A 20970-nucleotide genomic window follows, 5' to 3' on the forward strand; every position below is an offset into this window, starting at 1 on the left:
GGTTTGTTTGGATAATGTGCAACCCACAGTCAGCATTCTAAGCTCCCAAAAAAACTCAAGTTAACCAGTAGAACTGACTTAACAGCCTAGAACTGAAGAAACAAGATGATACTCTAACCCCAGGTTGTCACAATATTGTGCAACATGCCTACTGCACTTCAGGGTTCATAACTCTATAGCTACATGTAGGCAATGATTTTGCCACAGTGGTAACACCGATCCCCATTGTGTGACCCAAGTTAAGCGTTGTAGAGCTTGGCTAGCACTCGAATGTGTCACTATCCCTGTCTGCCAAGTGCTGTTTGCAAGTGGGGTGCATCGAGCAGGTAGTTTGGAGAATTTAAAAAGGGAAACAAATATGAAGATTGATATATTTGAAATTAGTGAAGTGCAGTGGCAGAAAGAACAGGACTTCTGGTCAGGTCTGTACGGGGTTATAAATATGAAATCAATTGGGGATCATGCTGGGATATGTCCAATGATGAAGAAGAAAATAAGGGTGTAGGTTAAGTTTCTATGAACAGCATACACATCATCGTAGTCAAGAAAAAAATGAAACCAACATCCACCACAAAATTACATGTTTATATCCCAACTAGCTTTGCACATGACGTACAGATTGAAAGAATTTATGATGAGATAAAATAAATTATTCTGATAGTTGAGGGAGAGTAAAATTTAACTTTGATGAGGATTGGAATTAGGTAGCAGGAAAATGAAAAGAAGGGAAAAGAGTATCAGGACAAGGACTGGGGGAAAGAATGAAAAATTCTGGTAGATTCTGCATGGATCATAATTTAATCATCACTAATAGATGGTTTAAAAATCATGAAATAAGGCTGTACACATGGCAAAGACCTGCAGACACAAGAAAGATTTCAAATACATTACCTGATGGTAGGACAGAGATCTCGAAACCAGATATTAAACTCAAAAAATTTCCAGGTGCAGATATGGATTCTGCAAATATTTTTATTGGTTATGAATTGCACATTAAAACAGAGGAAACTGCAGAAAGGTAAGAAATTAACGTGATGGGACACAGATAAGTCGAAATAAGCAGAGGTTGATGAGAATTTCAAGGAAGAAGTAGGCAACTATCGACTGAAAGAAGCTTAAGAAACCCAACAGAAGGCAAATGGGTAACACTGAGAAATAAAATGGTGAATATAGTAGAGTATCAAACAAGTAAAAAGAAAAGGACCAGTAGAAATAGCTGGATAATGCACGAGATATTGAAATGATTGACGAAGAAGAAAATATAAAAATATGGCAACTGCAGCCGTGAAAAGGAAATACAGATGTCCAAAAAGAGAGATTGACAGCAAGTGCAAAATGGCTAAGCAGAACCTGCTATATGAGAAATGCAAGGATGAAGAAGCATGTATAACTAGGCAAAGATAAATTCCGCCCACAGAAAATTAAAGAGTCCTTTGGAGAAAGGGAAGCTGCTGTATAAATGTCAAGAACTTCAATGGCAAGCCAGTACTAATCAAAAAAGGCAAAGTTGAGAGGTGGAAGATATACACAGAAGAGCAATGCATTGTAAATTACACTCCTGGAAATTGAAATAAGAACACCGTGAATTCATTGTCCCAGGAAGGGGAAACTTTATTGACACATTCCTGGGGTCAGATACATCACATGATCACACTGACAGAACCACAGGCACATAGACACAGGCAACAGAGCATGCACAATGTCGGCACTAGTACAGTGTATATCCACCTTTCGCAGCAATGCAGGCTGCTATTCTCCCATGGAGACGATCGTAGAGATGCTGAATGTAGTCCTGTGGAACGGCTTGCCATGCCATTTCCACCTGGTGCCTCAGTTGGACCAGCGTTCGTGCTGGACGTGCAGACCGCGTGAGAGGACGCTTCATCCAGTCCCAAACATGCTCAATGGGGGACAGATCCGGAGATCTTGCTGGCCAGGGTAGTTGACTTACACCTTCTAGAGCATGTTGGGTGGCACGGGATACATGCGGACGTGCATTGTCCTGTTGGAACAGCAAGTTCCCTTGCCGGTCTAGGAATGGTAGAACGATGGGTTCGATGACGGTTTGGATGTACCGTGCACTATTCAGTGTCCCCTCGACGATCACCAGTGGTGTACGGCCAGTGTAGGAGATCGCTCCCCATACCATGATGCCGGGTGTTGGCCCTGTGTGCCTCGGTCGTATGCAGTCCTGATTGTGGCGCTCACCTGCACGGCGCCAAACACGCATACGACCATCATTGGCACCAAGGCAGAAGCGACTCTCATCGCTGAAGACGACACGTCTCCATTCGTCCCTCCATTCACGCCTGTCGCGACACCACTGGAGGCGGGCTGCACGATGTTGGGGCGTGAGCGGAAGACGGCCTAACGGTGTGCGGGACCGTAGCCCAGCTTCATGGAGACGGTTGCGAATGGTCCTCGCCGATACCCCAGGAGCAACAGTGTCCCTAATTTGCTGGGAAGTGGCGGTGCGGTCCCCTACGGCACTGCGTAGGATCCTACGGTATTGGCGTGCATCCGTGCGTCGCTGCGGTCCGGTCCCAGGTCGACGGGCACGTGCACCTTCCGCCGACCACTGGCGACAACATCGATGTACTGTGGAGACCTCACGCCCCACGTGTTGAGCAATTCGGCGGTCCGTCCACCCGGCCTCCCGCATGCCCACTATACGCCCTCGCTCAAAGTCCGTCAACTGCACATACGGTTCACGTCCACGCTGTCGCGGCATGCTACCAGTGTTAAAGACTGCGATGGAGCTCTGTATGCCACGGCAAACTGGCTGACACTGACGGCGGCGGTGCACAAATGCTGCGCAGCTAGCGCCATTCGACGGCCAACACCGCGGTTCCTGGTGTGTCCGCTGTGCCGTGCGTGTGATCATTGCTTGTACAGCCTTCTCGCAGTGTCCGGAGCAAGTATGGTGGGTCTGACACACCGGTGTCAATGTGTTCTTTTTTCCATTTCCAGGAGTGTATGTTGAAGGTAATGTTATGGAAAGGGAAAAGAAATTAGATGAAGATGAGCTGAAAATATAACACTGGAAGAAGAATTTTGGCAGAACACTGAGGACTTAAGTGGAAACAAGGGCCTTGTAGTGGACAACATTCAGTGTGGATTATTGGACACTGTAGAGAGCCAACCATGACAAACTATTTTACCTGATGTGCAAGATGTAAGAGACAGGCGAAATACCTTGAGAATTCAAGAAGAATGTATTAATTCCAGTTTCAAAAGAGGCGGCTGCAGATAAGTCCGAATATTACCGAACCATCAATTATTTAGTCATGGTTGCAAAATACAGACACTAATATTCACAGAAGAATGGAAAAAGCCATTAAAGCTGATATTGGGGAATATGTGTTTGGGTTCTGGAGTATGAAGGTACACACAAAGCAATACTGAGACTACGAATTATCTTAGAAGACAGTTTAAATGAAGATAAACCTACATTTATAATTTTGTAGACCCACAGAAAGCTTTCAACAATGTTGATTGGAATACAGTCTTTTAAATTCTAAAGGTAGCTGGGATAAAATACAGAGAGCAGAAGGTTATGTACTTCTAGCGAACAGACCGTATTGCAGTTATGAAATCGAAGAGCATGAAACATAACTTTAAACGTAATTTTAAATCTTTGTTAAATTTTTTCTCCCTTACATGGTTAGTGTCGAATATTTAACACCTTACCTCATTCTCATATTAATCAGACATTTGAAAGTGTTTCATACATATGAGTTTGAATCTTTAAAGAATCGGGTGATGGGTTTACTGATGAGGCACGTAAAAGTTTTAGTTGATTTTTGCTGTTTTGACAGCAAAGTAACTGAGGATGGCGGAAGGAGAGAGGATATAAAATGCAGACTGGTTGTAGCTAGAAACACATTTCTCAAGAAGCAGAATTTGTTAACATCTAATACAAATTTCAGTGTCAGGAAGTGTTCTCTGAAGCTATTTGTGTGGAGTGTAGCCTTCTACAGAAATGAAATGTGCATTACAAGCAGTTCAAATAAGAAGAGAATAGAAGTTTTCCAAATGTGGTACTACAGAATAATGCTGAACATTAGATAGGTAGATCGAGTATCTAATGAGGTGGTACTGAATCTAATTGGGGAGAAAAGAAATTTATAGAAGAATTTGACTAGAAGGAGGGACCATTTGGTACTACATGTCCTAAGGCATGAAGGTAGTGGTAGTTTGATAGTAGAGGGAAGTGTGCTGAGTAAAAATTGTAGAGGGAGGCCAAGCGATGAATACAGTTAAGCAGATTCAAATAGAGGTTGCTGTATTTAGCCAACATGAGGAGGCTTGCACAGGATACAGTAAGGTGGAGAGCTGCACAAACCAGTCTTTGATTCAAGACCACATCAACAACTACATCACGTTTTATTGGTAGCATTATTATTATTATTATATTTTCCTTATTACTATGCTTGAGACGCTGGAAACAAAGGGAATGGATACCGCTACTAGCTTCACAGTTGTGTTAGGCTTTAACCATAAAGATTGCACTGTCTGAGAGGCTAATTTTGCATTTTTGAATTGATGTTTTAATCCGAGAATGTTATTAAAATTGTATTTAGAGAAATACAATATCACTCTTTCCAACGATCTGTGTGCTGAGATGACGTGGATGCGACCACACCCTGCTCTGTACTGCTATGAGAGTATCACGCCACTTCAAGGCAGCCAGTCCCGTGTCAGCACGTCGCCACGTGACCGACGGAATGACGGCAGCCTACGGGACTTTGTCCTTCCTGTTTCTTTTGCGCAATACTCTTGCCATACGACTGGGCAAGCTGACGCATTGGTTAGCTCACTGTACTCGCATTTGGGAGGACGACGGTTTAAACCCGCGTTCGGTCTTCCTGATTGAAGTTTCTGTGATCTCCCTAAATCGCTTCAGGCAAATGCCGGGGTGACAGCTTTGAAAGGGCACGGCCGACTACCTTCCCCGTCCTTCCCTAATCCGATGCGACCACCGATGATCTCGCTATTTGGTCCCCTCACCCCCAATCAACTCAAACCCTCTTACCAAATGAGGCAACATAAAAGAAATCTATTGCTTCTATTAGTGAAAACACGATTTCTCGAAAGTTTTTAAAAAAAATGTTAATCATGACAAATAACAACCATCCTGTGGTTTTCCACACTCATGCAGCATATTTGTTTGCAGAATCATTATAGCCGTGGTTATGGCATGAGTGAAGAAACACAAAGTATGATGAAAAAATTACGACTAATTGTGGTAATTTAGAAATCTGATAATTTCCGGTATGAAAAACTGTCATCATACCCACTCCTGTGTGTGAGTTTCGTCTGAGGCGAAACGACAGGAAACTCAAAGCGGACACAAGTCAGTGTAGTGCGATTTAGGTTTAACAATAAGTTGTAAAACGAAGGGCAGCAGCGATCGAGTATTCGCTGCTGCATGGTGGTCTTACGTAGCAGCGGCGTGCGAGACGAAAGTGGAGGAGGCTGGCAAAAAAGGCGTGGCCAATATCTTACTCACAATCTCTCGACGTCAGCTATTATCGACTGATCGAGAAAAAGAAGTAGTCCATCTTTAGGCAAAGCCTTTACAAACTATTTCATTATGCCTAACTTTATATGTAGAGGTGGCAGGAGGACATTATTTGGATCTACTAGGTTTTGTGTAGAATGTTCTTCTCACCAGGTTTTAAAGACTTCCTCACAGACGGTTTCTTTCCGTACCAGTGTTCATCCCTAGTCCTACTGTCCCATTCACACAAGAAACATGGAAATTTGGTAAAGCCACCTTGCTGACCAAGGAGCATGCATGTTACTTTTAGATCGCCACATATCATCCAACCATGAGCAGAATAGCCTATTTTATTTAACATTATTTCTAGATTTTCATAGCTTTTTTTCATGTGTACAGAATGTCCAACAGGTATAGATGCATACATGTTACAATTGTCTAATAAAACAGCCTTAAAACTAGTTTTGGATGAATCAATAAACATCCTCCAGTCTTCCTTGTTGTATTCAGTACCAAACTCATTCATCAGACCTGGAATGTCTGAGCAGTGCACTAAATCACCTTCTTGTTGAAAAAAGTTGGAAAATTGCTGCTCACTCTTTCTGTGCATGTATATGCTGGTTTCAACTGCCAATAAGTTCTTTTCTTTTAATCGAAAGCCAAGCAATTCAACTTTTACTTTCATTAAGCCCAGATCCCTAACCAAATCGTTAAGCTCGGTCTCAGTAAACAATTTGGGCTCTAGACTTTCTGTATTACATTGGAATTCATCATCGTCTGGTTCATCTAAATCACATTGTGCATCAGAAAATACTTCTGTTAGAACAGAATTTAAATCATCTGGTGGGTCAGGAAACAGCAAATCTACACCATGCCTTACTGGTCGGATGGCAGTGCAGACATGTGGCGCCCATCCTTACCCATGTACATGCACAGACAGTCATAAACTTCCAAACAACATGCTATTCTAGAACAACAAACTTATAAAAAACCGGTATGCTCACTATGATACTCATCATTTGTCGGCCTGGTAGACATTGTGCAACACATTACCTTACCCAAGTGGTATGTTATACTGTATGTCACCTTTTTGTGTATGTAAATGATGTCATCACAACCACAGGACATAGAGAAATAAATAATACTGCTAGTTCAGATTGTACATTTGTCTTCAGAAACGAAAATTGTTAAAACTTTGTAAAATAAAAACCCTTTACTTATGGTATTTGAACTAAGTAATATTTCATATAATTCTATTTCAAAACATCTTTACTCATGACATAGCCCTAACCTTACTTAATGATTACTTGTGGATTACTTACAAAGACTCAGTAAAAATTTATCATTTCAATGTATCTGATCTCAAATACTTTGCTTGAGGTCAGATAAACACTGGTGCAAAGTAACCATTCTTCAATAGGAATTTGAATTCTTGAAGTAAGTTATAGTCTTAAAATGTTATGACCATATATTATTTTTTCATTGTCTCTATTTCTCTATGTATGTGGACCAGCCACAATGGTGGCTGGTAAACCAGCTGTACCTCTGTTTTAATTATCAATGGTCTATTCAGACACAGTGAGTATTCGTAGCCTAGTCATGCTGACTGGACATGGAGTAATTATTAATTCCTATTATGAATTGATCATAGTTGTATCTTCATCTGGATTACCAACTAAACTTGTGAGGAAACATAGGCTTAGGAGCCTCATTTCTTATTTCCTCTACACTTCCTTCAAGTAGGATAAGGTAAGCAGGCAGTTAACCTACTTATTCTAAGTTAAGCTAACATTCCCTAAAAATGTGTATAAACTAAATCATGTGATTTAACCATCCAAAATAAGTAAAAATTCCCCTCGTAAAAAGCCAGCAAACAAAGGTATTGCTAACCATGAGAAAAGTACAAAAAATTCTAAGGAATAGTTGTGAAACATGCAAACATCCCAAGTCGTTGGATGTATCCATTCAGTTCTGACAGCAAATTATAGTTTTCCATAGACACTTCGAGCTTTTCGGAGTTTATATATTAATCTGTCAATTCCAAACAATGAAATGTAATAAATGTTGAGAACAACTAGTGTAGTGAACTCGTTAACTTCCTACTTTCTGTGTTAAGAGCAGCACACAAAGTTAAGACAATTCTGTCCTAGTTATCCATTTCTGAAATGAGTATAAGAATTAGACCACAAAACTCAGGTTCGTTCCTGTATTTTGCAACTTTGGAGTAATCCTCAAAGCTAATAGTATCCTACTTCTGCAGAAACCCATAAATACTCCTCCTCCTACAGAAAAATCCTTCATAAAGACCATTCAAATTTTATAGCTATATTGGCCCTATATATATGCCTCCATTTTTCCTCCATTTAAACTTAAGTAATACTCCCTTTATCCCACCTGCACTATTCATAATATAATTCATGTATATATGCGTATCATGGCCTGTTCATTATTACATCACTCCCATTAAACCGCTACTTTCTCGTCTTCCTCTTATAACTTTAGTTACCTTAATTCTATTGTATTTTGAACCCATACCTTATTACTGAGCTTCCTCTTAAATATACTACTGTCTCTTAAATATACGCCTGTCTCTTAAATATACTACTCTTTGTTCAACTCAGCATGAGCAAGAAACATTATTTTGAGTAAAGTCATCTAGACCGATATTAAAATTTTCTTCATTTATTACACCACTTCAGCTCCTGCCACTATCAGAGATCGAAAAGCTTAGAACTTACAGAACAAGGTTGTCCTTGACAAAATATATTTTGTTCCTTTTACAGAGTAGCCTTTTTGGACTTAGAATGTAATCTGGATATTCTTGCCATTTATCTCTCTATGTGGTGATGGCTATGCATGTAAGAGAGAATCTATTCAGTTCTGATGTCTCTTCTGATCTCTTGTTCTTTTTAAATGTGGGCTGTGGTAAATTATGGTGACTTTTGTGAGTAATGAGTAATTCCTTAATAGTAAATGCTATCTTCTCATGCATACTTATCTAGATATTACTCATAAAATATTTATTCTCATCTATTATGTAGTGAAGTTCATAGTCAGTGTGAAATAGTGACTTGTCTTGCTTCCAAATTGTTCGGTAATTGAGTAATTCAACTCATGCTTGCCAATATTTCAGGTAATGAAAGCTATTTTTCTGTGAGCTCTCTCTCCTGGATTCGATTCTCCTTGGTACAGCTCACAATCCAAGTTGAATTATTATAAATCAATGGCTAGTTTGAACACCTGATTCACTTTAGGGTGATGCTTTTGCTGTAGGTTGCTTAATATTGCTAAAGTCTTCTTTTGTACTTTCATCACAGTTCCAGATAGTTTTCTATTTCAATATGTTTGATAAATGAGCATCTTTCACAGACTAGCCTCTTATAAAGCTCCTATAGAATCCAGCCAAATCTAAAAGTGATCATAGATGCTTAATATTTCTAGTCTCTGGACAGTCTTTTATAACTTGCATTCTTTCTGGTCTCGCGTCCGTCGGCCGTCGTAATTTAATATATTATTATTATTATTATTCTTCTTCTTCGTTTCACCCAACTTTGGGGTACGTTGAATCAATCACTTCTGTGTGTTCTGTGCCTTTCTTTTCGCCCAGTACTGCTTCATTCTTTCTGATCTTGCTTTTCTTTCCTCATCAGAGATGACAATCGTTCTTTTCTTTCTATTTTGGAGCTGGAATCACTCTTTTCTGTCTTTGCTTATCATTTTTGCGGTCCTGTCTGTGAGCATTTTTTCTGTGATGTGTAGTTCTCTTAAGTCTTTCTCTGTTTGGATAAACCAATTTGGTTTGGATTTTTTATTCCTGAAGTAGTCAAACATTCTTTTTGTAAGTCTATTTGGGTTCATTCAGAGTATGTGCCCATAAAACTCAATTCTTCTTTTCCTCATTGTATCCGAAAGTTTTTCTGTGGTTTTGTAGAGTGTTTCATTTTTGGTATGAATTAGTTTGTCGTTATGAAATTTGGGGCCTAAAATTTTTCTCAATATTTTTCTTTCTTTGATCTCTAGCCTTTCAATTGGGCCATGGTTAGTGATAGATAATGTCTCGGCTGCATATAGTGCTTCTGGTTTAATGACAGTGTTGCAATGTTTTATTTTTGAATTCCATGAGAGGGACTTTTTATTATAAGTATTTTTAGTAAGCTGAAAGGCTAGTTCAACTTTGTTTCTTCTTAATTCTATTGCTTTTTTCTCAAGGGCGTTCCAGCTAATCCATTCACCAAGATATTTGAATTCTTTAACAATTTCGATCTTTTGGTCTCTTACTTTAAGATATTTCATTGGCTTTTTTATATTTGTGATTATTTTGGTTTTTTCAAAAGAAATTTTAAGGCCTATTTTCTCTGCTTGTTTCTGTAATTCGAGGATCTGTTCTTTGGCTTCTTCCCATGTTTCAGCTAGTAGGGCCATATCATCTGCAAATGCTAGGCAATTAACCTTGATGCCTTTGTTTTTTGTTCCTAGTCGGATTCCACTATTGATTTTCTTGTTCCATTCTCTTACTATTTTTTCTAGGGCACAGTTAAATAACAATGGAGAGAGTCCATCACCTTGTCGTACTCCAGTTTTTATCTCAAATAGGTCTGAGAGTTCTCCCATAAATTTAATTTTGGAGTATGTGTTGGTGATGGTTTCTCTAATTAGGTTTGTAGTTCTATTGTCTAGGTTCAATTCTTTTAATATGGAGGTTAGAGATTCCCTGTCTATGGAGTCGTACGCCTTTTGAAAGTCAATGAATGTGATGACATACGCTTTTGCTCTCGATTTTTGGTAGGCCATAAGATTTTTGAGGTTTAGAATTTGTTCTGGGCAGGATCTTCCCTTCCTGAAGCCTGCCTGGTATTTTCCAAGTTGACAATCTAGCTGGGGTTCTGCTCTGTTCAAAAGGACTTTAGACAGTATTTTGTATGTTACGTCAAGGAGCGAAATCCCTCTGTAATTGTTGGGGTCTGTTCTGGATCCCCTCTTATGAATTGGGTGAATGAGGGCCATCTTCCATTCATCCGGAATTCTTTCTGTTTTCCATATTTCTTCAAATATGTTTTGGAGAGATTCTATGGCATTTCTATTGACATTTTTCCACAGTTCAGCTGTAATTTGGTTCTCTCCCGAAGCCTTGTAGTTTTTGAGATTCAAAATGATTGATTGTAGTTCCTCGACGGTGGGTGGTTCTGAGTTAGGACTTGTTGAAGTTGAGTTGCTGAAATCCATTTTTTCAATTGGTTCTTTACAGTTGAGAAGGTTTCTGAAATATTCCCTCAAAATTTTGCAATTATCCCTGTTGTTGTGTGCAGTATTACCATTTTTATCTTGTAATTGGAGTGTCGGTGGGCTGTACTTGGTTATTTTTTGTTTAAAAGTTCTGTAAAAGCTCCTAGTCTTGTTATTATTGTTATTATTATTTTTTTATTGTTGCCGACTTACGTGGTGGGCCTTAATAAAAATGATATTTCATTTAATTTTGATTTACGATTAAATGATTTCCTGAAGTTCTCCTTTTTAGCAATATTAATCTCAAATTATTTGTTACGTTAATGAATGTTAGACTTGCTGAATCTTAAAACTTGAGCATATAAGCTGAACAATGTAATAAACTTTTCATATTAATTTCCTCTGCTAGTCAGCTCACTTTAAAGCAAAAGATCTTTAGTTATTAATTACAATTGCGACCCACACATGTGCGAAAGTATTTTTTCTTACCTCCATTAACCATTGTATTGTAGTCAGAGTCCTGGCTCTGGCTCTCGGCTATGGGACTGAAAATAAGAATCTTAAAGCTACGTATTTCTGCAACTTCATGCGACCGTGTAGAAAAATTAATATTATGTTAATAGCGGGCGAGTATTTCGCTTCCGCTAATTTTTCATAAGTTAATATCGCCACGTAATGGCGTCATTGGCTGCATCGGCCGCTGCGATTGTTGAACTGTAAATTACTTGAATGCAGGTTAATTCAAGGAAGGCGGACATGAAATCGGGATCACCTCTTACAAATTAAAAGTGCACAATAATATTAAATCAATATATATATAACTCATACAAAGATGCTTACATTTGCCAGCACTCGCAAGATGTCCGTCTATACACAATCAAGACAAGAGAAGAAGTGAAGACTACTAAAAAAATTAACAAAAGAGCGTATCTTGTCGTCTCTTTAGATCAGTTTGTTGTATTTCTCTGCATTGCATTTCTTTGCATTTCTCGACAGAGGAATTATTGTTTTACGGCTACATGATAAAAATATATCATTCAATTTTTAAATGTCTCTTCTTTATAAATACTGTTTTTTAAGTATTTTTGTAATATAGCACTGGGGACGCTATATACTCATAAAATATTTATTCTCATCTATTATGTAGTGAAGTTCATAGTCAGTGTAAAATAGTGACTTGTCTTGCTTCCAAAGTGTTCGGTAATTGAGTAATTCAACTCATGCTTGCCAATATTTCAGGTAATGAAAGCTGTTTTTCTGTGAGCTCCCTCTACTGGATTCGATTCTCCTTGGTACAGCTCACAACCCAAGTTGAATTATTGTACATCAATGGCTAGTTTGAACACCTGATTCACTTTAGGATGATGCTTTTGCTGTAGATTGCTTAATATTGCTAAAGTCTTCTTTTGTACTTTCATCACAGTTCCAGATAGTTTTCTATTTCAATAAGTTCGATAAATGAGCATCTTTCACAGCCTAGCCTCTTACAAAGCTCCTATAGAATCCAGCCAAATCTAAAAGTGATCATAGATGCTTAATATTTCTAGTCTCTGGACAGTCTTCTATAACTTGCATTCTTTCTGGACATGGTTGTATTCCCATTATTCCCACACTGTGTCCCAAAAAGTCAACTCTTGTCACCAAAAGTACTTTTATTAGTAACCCTTTTGCTTCCAGTCACCTCAAAATATATATCAATAATTGTCAACAGTCTTCCCAAGTCTTGTAGACTATTAATAAATCATTGACATACATTATTAATTCTTGCACTAATTCCCTCCCTAATAAATATTGAGCAGGAATGAAAACTGACACAGGAATGTCCAATTCGGTAATGGAGTAATTCAATCATGCTTGCCAAGACTTCAACTAATGAAAGCTATTGTTCTGTGATCACCCTCTCCTGGATTCCATTTTCCTTGGTACAGCTCACAACCCAAGGCGAATTGTAATACTTCCATGGCATTTACTTTAAACTGAAAAGATTTTCTTTCGAATAAGAAGGCTGTGTATGGCCTTGAGTGGTCATGTAATGCTACCTGCCAGTATCCTTCCATGAAATCTATGGAAATATGAAATTCTGCTTCATCAAAGTTAGATAACATCTCTTCTGTACTCAGGGTTCTAACCCTTTCTGTCTCTTTGTGTTTATGGAGTGATCATGAATCTAAAACTAAATGAACACCTACCACAAGTCTCTTAAGTACCCACAACAGACCCTAAAAATACATTGAGTTATGTTGCTGTCTATCTCCTTTCATATTTCATCTCTCACTGCAATTCGAAGGTTTATTGGTAGTGGATATGACTTGCAAAAGGAAAAAAACTGTGTCATATTTTACTTTAACTTACAGAAGTATTCCTTCATTAGTCCCAAGTTATCTTTGACCACATCTTTATGTTTTAACAGAATACCTTCTAATTAAGATTTCCGTTCTTCTGACACTACAGGTGATTCTCTTGCTATCGATTTAATGCCAACTCCTCTTGATTTAATACTTCCCTTCTTTTTGTTGTTTATTTTCATCTGTTGCAATAATATCAGTAAACACAACTAAATGAATATGCTCCTCTGATGATGGGCCTTGCTTGGATTTCAATGGATTGCTTTGGAAAGCTATGCTAGCTACCTTTTTACCTATTTTCCACACAAATATTTTCTGGTTGAAATCCAATCGATAATAATTATCAAGTAACCAATCTTATCCTAACAGGATATCTATGGCACCAGCAACAATGTTTGATGGAAATTCCACTTTTTAATCGTAACTGGTAGTCATGTTTCTTTTTTAATTTGCTTCCCTTTATTACAGGTGGTTCCGGTAACACACACTCCCATTACTGGTACTAGGAGGCAACAATATTTCTTCCTCATTAGCGCTAGCCATGGTGTAAGATTAATGATATTTTATGCACAGAATATAGGTGAACATCAACTTTCTTTCCAAAAATGTCACTCACTACTATTGGTTTACAATGTTCTCCCTTAGCTTTTACTTTTCCTTCTTTAAACAACTACTCAAGAATAGGTCTCAGCCATGTGAGGATTACTGTCTTCTCTGAATGAGGGCCTACTATTCTATTATTAGTTTGGCATGGATCTTAGTGTCAAATCTTTTTCCTGAACTTTAGGGTGAATTTTACAGCAATTCATCCACAAAGCTTTAATGTAGCAAAAATTATGTTTATATCTTTTTTAGTAATAGGTCAAATTTCGGACAACTTTTTCCATAATGAATCATATTTCGACCAAATTTTTTTCCAGAAATCCAAATGTTTGTCGTATTTTTAAGTACACAAGAATATAAACACGAAAATTTTACTCACATGACAATGTTTGATGTAATGTTGTCACAATTAAACACAATTACTACAAAGATTTATTTATCGGGTTTATAGTAGACAAGCAGTGTAACACATTATGTAGTCCGTTCACTGATATAAAGATTGTTGCACAGAGTCTACAAAACATTCTCGAAGCCAACAAGGGTGGCTTCTGGCGTAATAAACGTAGCACAAGTAGTCGCCCCATTCAGTTTGAATACAAACTTAGTCCTTTTCGATGAAACCAGGGGAGAAATTCTTCAGCAATGACAAGGAAATATTATTTTATAAACTATATGAAGTTAAGGTTAATGGGGGAAACGGCTTTAACGTGTAAAAACACTGCAACACCTCCAAACACAGTAGCTGCACGAAGATAAGTGCTGAAAAGGACAGCAGACGAACGCTGTTATTTGAGTAGACATGTCCATCTTCAGAGGTGCAAGAACTTGTTTAAGATGGTGGTGTCTTGCAATGTCCTATTGGAGAAGCTGAAGAATCCCCGCTTCAGACAGTTCTTGAAGTACAAAATAAATCCAGTTCCAGATGAAGCTACACTGAGAAACTACTATTTATCTGTGTGCTACGAGGAAATGCTCGACAAAATACGAACTAAAGTTGTTGACCAAGAGATTAGGGCGTCTATCGGAAATCACCAATTTGGATAGGGGTTAAATTGTAAATACTTTTGTTGGTGTCCTTAAAGTTGACGGACCTGGAGAAATGTTTCTCCTAAGGGTGTGAAGCTCTCAGCAGAATAAACAGCTTGACAACCGCCTTTGCGTTTGACAACTCAATGAAGCTACTGTCACTAGTTGGTGTGAATAGAGACGAATAAATGGTGCTTCATACATGGCTGTAGCAGCCTACAGACTTCAGAGTCTCTATCCCAGTGTGGCACACATCACTTGCCTTGCACACGCATTGTACAGAGCTGTAGAAGAGGTGAAATTAAATTGCACTGATGTAAGCCAACCGATCTCCTCTAGCAAGAAAATCTATGTGAAATCTCCACTAAGAGTACAAAAATTAAAGAACAGGGGGCTTCCCTCCATTTCCCCCTCAGCTTGTACTTACACAATGAGGTTCTTGGGTTAATGTTGTTGAGTATTACTGTACCTATTACACCAAAACAAGACGATCTTTTCTGAGCCTGATAGTGATTAATAAAGTGCTATCAGAACTGCCAAAGAGTTCTTTACAGATACGTTGTCTCTAAACTTGACATACATCAACGCGCTGTGTCATCCGAACAAGACACAGGTGCAAAGATGCGAGCTGGTGCCAGTGCCATAGAGACTCTCCACTTGCGCGAGTTCCACCTGCGCCACGTCGGCGCTGAGCATGGAGGTAAGAATAGAGGGAGACGCCGTGATGTCACAGCTGTGAAGCTATGTGAAGCCGAGGGTAGCCATCTCAATCCGACCAAAACATTGCTGCTGTAAGCTTGTGTGCATAGGCTGGTCGCTCACTTTTGGAAGGATTTTGCGCTATTATGGTGACTTGTGTGGTGTTCGGATGTACGAATCTTTCTGATTGTGATGCGAAATCGAAGGGAATAACATTTCATGTGTAAGTTGTCTCGTTAAGTGTGATTTTACAACTTCATTGTGAATGAACGTGTGCTACATCGGTACTTGTACTATAGCGTGTTTTTCTCCTGTAGATTTCCTAAAAATGAAAGTCGGAAAGCTCTGTGGGAGAATGCCGTGAGGAGGAAGAATTGGTGTGCGTCTAAATGGAGCACTATATGTTCTCAGCATTTCCGAGAAGAGGACATAGACTGAACTTCCGTTTCAACAGTAAGGCTCCGAGAAAATGCTGTACCATCAGTTTTCCCTACACACCCAAAACATTTGCAAAAGGTATGTTAATTCAAAGAATTAAATTCTTAGTTTTCAAGTTCACGTTTCAGTATAATACGTACGTATCGTCGATAATCGAAGTGTTGAGTAACTCACTTTGTCTTCATCATGTACCAAATTAAAAGCTAACACTACATTAACTGGCCTAAACAGGGCACTGTTTAGATTTGCCATTCTATGTACCACATTTCAGTAAATGTTGGTGGTAATGAAGAGTGTTTCCCAGTAGTGTAACGTAACTGAAATGTCCCAGCATGTATTACAAACAAGATGTATTTATGGGTCTTTGGAGGGAGGGTATAGCTAACTTAGTTTTCAGTTTCTATTATTCAGTTTGTGATACACGTTTATTACTGAATTAACAACATTGTATCGTTTACATTGAAGGCTAGCTGTTCGTAATATTACATTAAAAACTATTTTTAATCAGAAGAAATGTGGAATTTCACCTTTACGAGATTTTATTTCAAACAAAAACTTTGAAACAACCAATCTGATGACGTTACATGTGTATATGGTGCAATTAGCAACTGTAATACACGCAGCGCTATAGCACACTGACAATGTTTTGGTCAGAGTGTCATGGCAGCGAGCCACGCCCCCATGGCTTCAAAACGTAGTACGGCTGGGATTCGTAGCGCCATCTCCCCTTATTCTTACCTCCATGGCGCTGAGGGTAAAGATATCGACCTCGCCTCAGCCACTTGCTGACCGATTACAGTCCGCCAATGACCAGACGACAACGGAAAGAAGCCTGCTCGGACGATAGAAGAGCAGCTCTCGCCCACTTGTTTATAGATCATCGTCCAGAGCTGACTTGGACAGGGAACTTCATTTAGTGAACTCTTAAAAGTGAACAGACAGTTCTTGTAAAAATTTCATTTGCTATGTACTGTGAAGTTTACCTTCAATCATTTGCACTTAGCCATTGAGGGCCTCTTTTGTCTTATATTACATGCAGTATTGCAGACTTAATTATTCAACAAGTCACAAAGACAAGTAAACCTTTTTAATTCATTTGTGTGACTTTGTTGCTAATTTGTTGGAGTGTTGTTGAATCTTCATTCACCTATCCTGTCACCTGACCCTGGGGCGCAGTTGTGTAATAATGCCAGGGACAAATTGTCTTAGCGGTGTACTGCACCAGAAGCCATTCCACAAACTCTCAAACCCGGCCTACCGTAACACGGTGGCAACTCGGCCTCCACAGCAGTATCGATGAGCCCTTTACAAAACTGGTGACGTGAGTTTACAAAACAACGCCAACTTTCCAGTGGTATCAAAAGGCATCACATGACTGTAAGCTGATGGTACTCAACTGTGTGATGCCCTGTCTATTGTGCAACACAAGCAAAGTGAGTTGCATTGAGCTCGTGTTCATCTGATCAGTAAAGTGAACAACAAACTGCAAGGTGTTCTCCAGTCAATCAGCATATTAGTACTTACATTACTGTTCACACAACAATTTGACACTCGGCACGGTGGCTGATGGGAGCGACAGCTGCTGGAGATACCTTCACATCAGCCACCTTCACATCAGCCACCACACTAAGTGTCAACCTAGTTTCTGATGATGTTGTTTACATTACTAGAATGAATTGTCTATGCCTCGTTACTTCCTTGATTATTTCTCCTATTATTATTCCACATCCTTACTTCACAATACTTCGTATTACTTTTTCGTTAAAATGTGTGTGGATACCTTTCTCTTCATTATTGTCTGGTTGGCAGTTGTCACCTTGTGCGTAGTCTCCTCATTCTTTGTTCAGTATATCAATACCTTTGATAAATGTCAATAAACAGTTTGCCGTCATCTGCTAAAATATTATATATCTTTCTTGACATAGTAAGGTATCCTCTGCACCAACACTTTAATTACAGGCTGTCCTCTATAGGATTGTCCACGTATTTTGAGCTTTTTAGCTACCACTCAATATACAGGGTGTCCCAGCTTTTTAGCTACCACTCAATATACAGGGTGTCCCAAAATAATGTATACGCTCTTTGAAACCGAGAATATCGTTAATTAAAGGAGACAGAAATACAATTTTTATGGGTAATAATTAAGAAGGCGGTGAAAAACATAACAATGATTTCTTCTGTTTCAGGATTGTCAGTGAACATGGCGTTATCGTTTGAACAAAGGAAATGGATGCTAAAGTGTTACTGGAAAACAGAGAATGTGAGTGTTGTATGCTGACATGTTGTTGTTGTTGTTGTTTTCAGTCCTGAGACTAGTTGATGCAGCTCTCCATGCTACTCTATCATGTGCAAGCTTCTTCATCTCCCAGTACCTACTGCAACCTACATCCTTCTGAATCTGCTTAACGTATTCATTTCTTGGTCTCCCTCTACGATTTTTACCCTCCACACTGCCCTCCAATGCTAAATTTGTGATCCCTTCATGCCTCAAAACATGTCCTACCAACCGATCCCTTCTTCTAGTCAAGTTGTGCCACAAACTTCTCTTCTCCCCAATCCTATTCAATACCTCCTCATTAGTTACGTGATCTACCCACCTTATCTTTAGCATTCTTCTGTAGCACCACATCTCGAAAGCTTCTATTCTCTTCTTGTCCAAACTAGTTATTGTCCATGTTTCACTTCCATACATGGCTATAGTCCATACAAATACTTTCAGAAACGACTTCCTGACACTTAAATCTATACTCGACGTTAACAAATTTCTCTTCTTCAGAAACGATTTCCTTGCCATTGCCAGTCTACATTTTATATCCTCTCTACTTCGGCCATCATCAGTTATTTTACTCCCCAAATAGCAAAACTCCTTTACTACTTTAAGTGTCTTATTTCCTAATCTAATTCCCTCAGCATCACCCGATTTAATTTGACTACATTCCATTATCCTCGTTTTGCTTTTGTTGATGTTCATCTTATATCCTCCTTTCAAGACACTGTCCATTCTGTTCAACTGCTCTTCCAAGTCCTTTGCTGTCTCTGACAGAATTACAATGTCATCGGCGAACCTCAAAGTTTTTACTTCTTCTCCATGAATTTTAATACCTTCCCCGAATTTTTCTTTTGTTTCCTTTACTGCTTGCTCAATATACAGATTGAATAACATTGGAGAGAGGCTACAACCCTGTCTCACTCCTTTCCCAACCACTGCTTCCCTTTCATGCCCCTCGACTCTTATAACTGCCATCTGGTTTCTGTACAAATTGTAAATAGCCCTTCGCTCCCTGTATTTTACCCCTGCCACCTTCAGAATTTGAAAGAGAGTATTCCAGTTAACATTGTCAAAAGCCTTCTCTAAGTCTACAAATGCTAGAAATGTAGGTTTGCCTTTTCTTAATCTTTCTTCTAAGATAAGTCGTAAGGTTAGTATTGCCTCGCGTGTTCCAACGTTTCTACGGAATCCAAACTGATCTTCCCCGAGGTCTGCTTCTACCAGTTTTTCCATTCGTCTGTAAAGAATTCGCGTTAGTATTTTGCAGCTGTGGCTTATTAAACTGATAGTTCGGTAATTTTCACATCTGTCAACACCTGCTTTCTTTGGGATTGGAATTATTATATTCTTCTTGAAGTCTGAGGGTATTTCGCCTGTCTCATACATCTTGCTCACCAGATGGTAGAGTTTTGTCAGGACTGGCTCTCCCAAGGTTGTCAGTAGTTCTAATGGAATGTTGTCTACACCGGGGTCCTTGTTTCGACTCAGGTCTTTCAGTGCTCTGTCAAACTCTTCACGCAATATCATATCTCCCATTTCATCTTCATGTACATCCTCTTCCATTTCCATAGTATTGTCCTCAAGTACATCGCCCTTGTATAAACCCTCTATATACTCCTTCCACCTTTCTGCCTTCCCTTCTTTGCTTAGAACTGGATTGCCATCTGAGCTCTTGATATTCATACAAGTGGTTCTCTTCTCTCCAAAGGTCTCTTGAATTTTCTTGTAGGCAGTATCTATCTTACCCCTAGTGAGACAAGCCTCTACATCCTTACATTTGTCCTCTAGCCATCCCTGCTTCGCCATTTTGCACTTCCTGTCGATCTCATTTTTGAGACGTTTGTATTCCTTTTTGCCTGCTTCATTTACTGCATTTTTAGATTTTCTCCTTTCATCAATTAAATTCAATATTTCTTCTGTTACCCAAGGATTTCTATTAGCCCTCGTCTTTTTACCTACTTGATCGTCTGCTGCCTTCACTACTTCATCCCTCAGAGCTACCCATTCTTCTTCTACTGTATTTCTTTCCCCCATTCCTGTCAATTGTTCCCTTATGCTCTGAAACTCTCTACAACCTCTGGTTCTTTCAGTTTATCCAGGTCCCATCTCCTTAAATTCCCACCTGTTTGCAGTTTCTTCAGTTTCAATCTGCAGTTCATAACCAATAGATTGTGGTCAGAATCCACATCTGCCCCTGGAAATGTCTTACAATTTAAAACCTGGTTCCTAAATCTCTGTCTTACCATTATATAATCTATCTGATACCTTTTAGTATCTCCGCGATTTTTCCAGGTATACAACCTTCTTTTATGATTCTTGAACCAAGTGTTGGCTATGATTAAGTCATGCTCTGTGCAAAATTCTACAAGGCGGCTTCCTCTTTCATTTCTTCCCCCCAATCCATATTCACCTACTATGTTTCCTTCTCTCCCTTTTCCTACTGACGAATTCCAGTCACCCATGACTATTAAATTTTCGTTTCCCTTCACTACCTGAATAATTTCTTTTATCTCGTCATACGTTTCATCTATTTCTTCATCATCTGCAGAGCTAGTTGGCGTATAAACTTCTACTACTGTAGTAGGCATGGGCTTTGTGTCTATCTTGGCGACAATAATGCGTTCACTATGCTGTTTGTAGTAGCTAATTTGCATTCCTATTTTTTTATTCATTATTAAACCTACTCCTGCATTACCCCTATTTGATTTTGCATTTATAACCCTGTCCAAAAGTCTTGTTCCTCCTGCCACCGAACTTCACTAATTCCCACTATATCTAACTTTAATCTAATCATTTCCCTTTTTAAATTTTCTAACCTGCCTGCCCGATTAAGGGATTTGACATTCCACGCTCCGATCCGTAGA

General features: G+C 39.0%; 1 protein-coding gene across 1 annotated transcript in view; it reads left to right on the forward strand.

Annotated features, from left to right (window-relative positions):
• The window catches only part of LOC126412425 (uncharacterized), a 217093-nt gene that overhangs the window by 3754 nt on the left and 192369 nt on the right, over window positions 1-20970 (forward strand). Inside the window, exons 2-3 of the mRNA XM_050082020.1 lie at window positions 15717-15915; window positions 18024-18097. Coding sequence (XP_049937977.1) covers window positions 15789-15915; window positions 18024-18097 — 201 coding nt within the window. The 5' untranslated portion in view covers window positions 15717-15788. The remainder of the gene's footprint in view (window positions 1-15716; window positions 15916-18023; window positions 18098-20970) is intronic.

Source organism: Schistocerca serialis, chromosome 7 (genome assembly GCF_023864345.2).
Source record: "Schistocerca serialis cubense isolate TAMUIC-IGC-003099 chromosome 7, iqSchSeri2.2, whole genome shotgun sequence".
In the NCBI taxonomy this organism is placed as follows: Eukaryota; Metazoa; Arthropoda; class Insecta; order Orthoptera; family Acrididae; genus Schistocerca; species Schistocerca serialis.